Source organism: Stegastes partitus, unplaced genomic scaffold, assembly GCF_000690725.1.
Source record: "Stegastes partitus isolate 25-593 unplaced genomic scaffold, Stegastes_partitus-1.0.2 Scaffold142, whole genome shotgun sequence".
NCBI classification, from domain to species: Eukaryota; Metazoa; Chordata; class Actinopteri; family Pomacentridae; genus Stegastes; species Stegastes partitus.
In genome coordinates this window covers 716,200-716,623 of record NW_007577873.1, presented here as the reverse complement: position 1 = coordinate 716,623, position 424 = coordinate 716,200, and the positions used below count along the sequence as shown (strand labels likewise).

The window sequence follows — 424 nt, the reverse complement described above, 5'->3', positions numbered from 1 at the left end:
TGGTGATATCAATGTTGATGATGGTCAAAATGCAAAGGATGATGACAACATTAATCGCCATTAGACGCCAGTATTTAAACTGGGCACAGCTGATGAGCCACAGCTGCCAGCGATATCCCCTGATCGGCTCCGCCCAACATGCAGTGAACAAAAGCACACCCACCAAAACCCAAAGACAGACAAAAACACAAAAATCCAGTGAAACAAAGTCTAGGATCCTCACATCATGTCTGCCATCTTCCTCAGGTCTGAAGTCTTCTTGAGGTTTCTCCTCTGATGAAGTGGATAAAGATGTTGGACATCGGATTAGATTTTCGATGTCCCCTGGTTGGTGGTCCACAGTTTGGGGTTGGACTCCTGTTATTTTATCAATGAGGTCCACGGTTTGGGGTTGGACTCCTGTTATTTTATCAATGAGGTCCAC

General features: G+C 45.3%; 1 protein-coding gene across 1 annotated transcript in view; it reads right to left on the bottom strand.

Annotated features, from left to right (window-relative positions):
* Nucleotides 1-219: 219 nt before the first annotated feature.
* Nucleotides 220-424, bottom strand: part of LOC103355304 (homeodomain-interacting protein kinase 1-like) — a 1,412-nt gene continuing 1,207 nt past the window's right edge. Inside the window, exon 2 of the mRNA XM_008279045.1 lies at nt 220-273. Coding sequence (XP_008277267.1) covers nt 220-273 — 54 coding nt within the window. The remainder of the gene's footprint in view (nt 274-424) is intronic.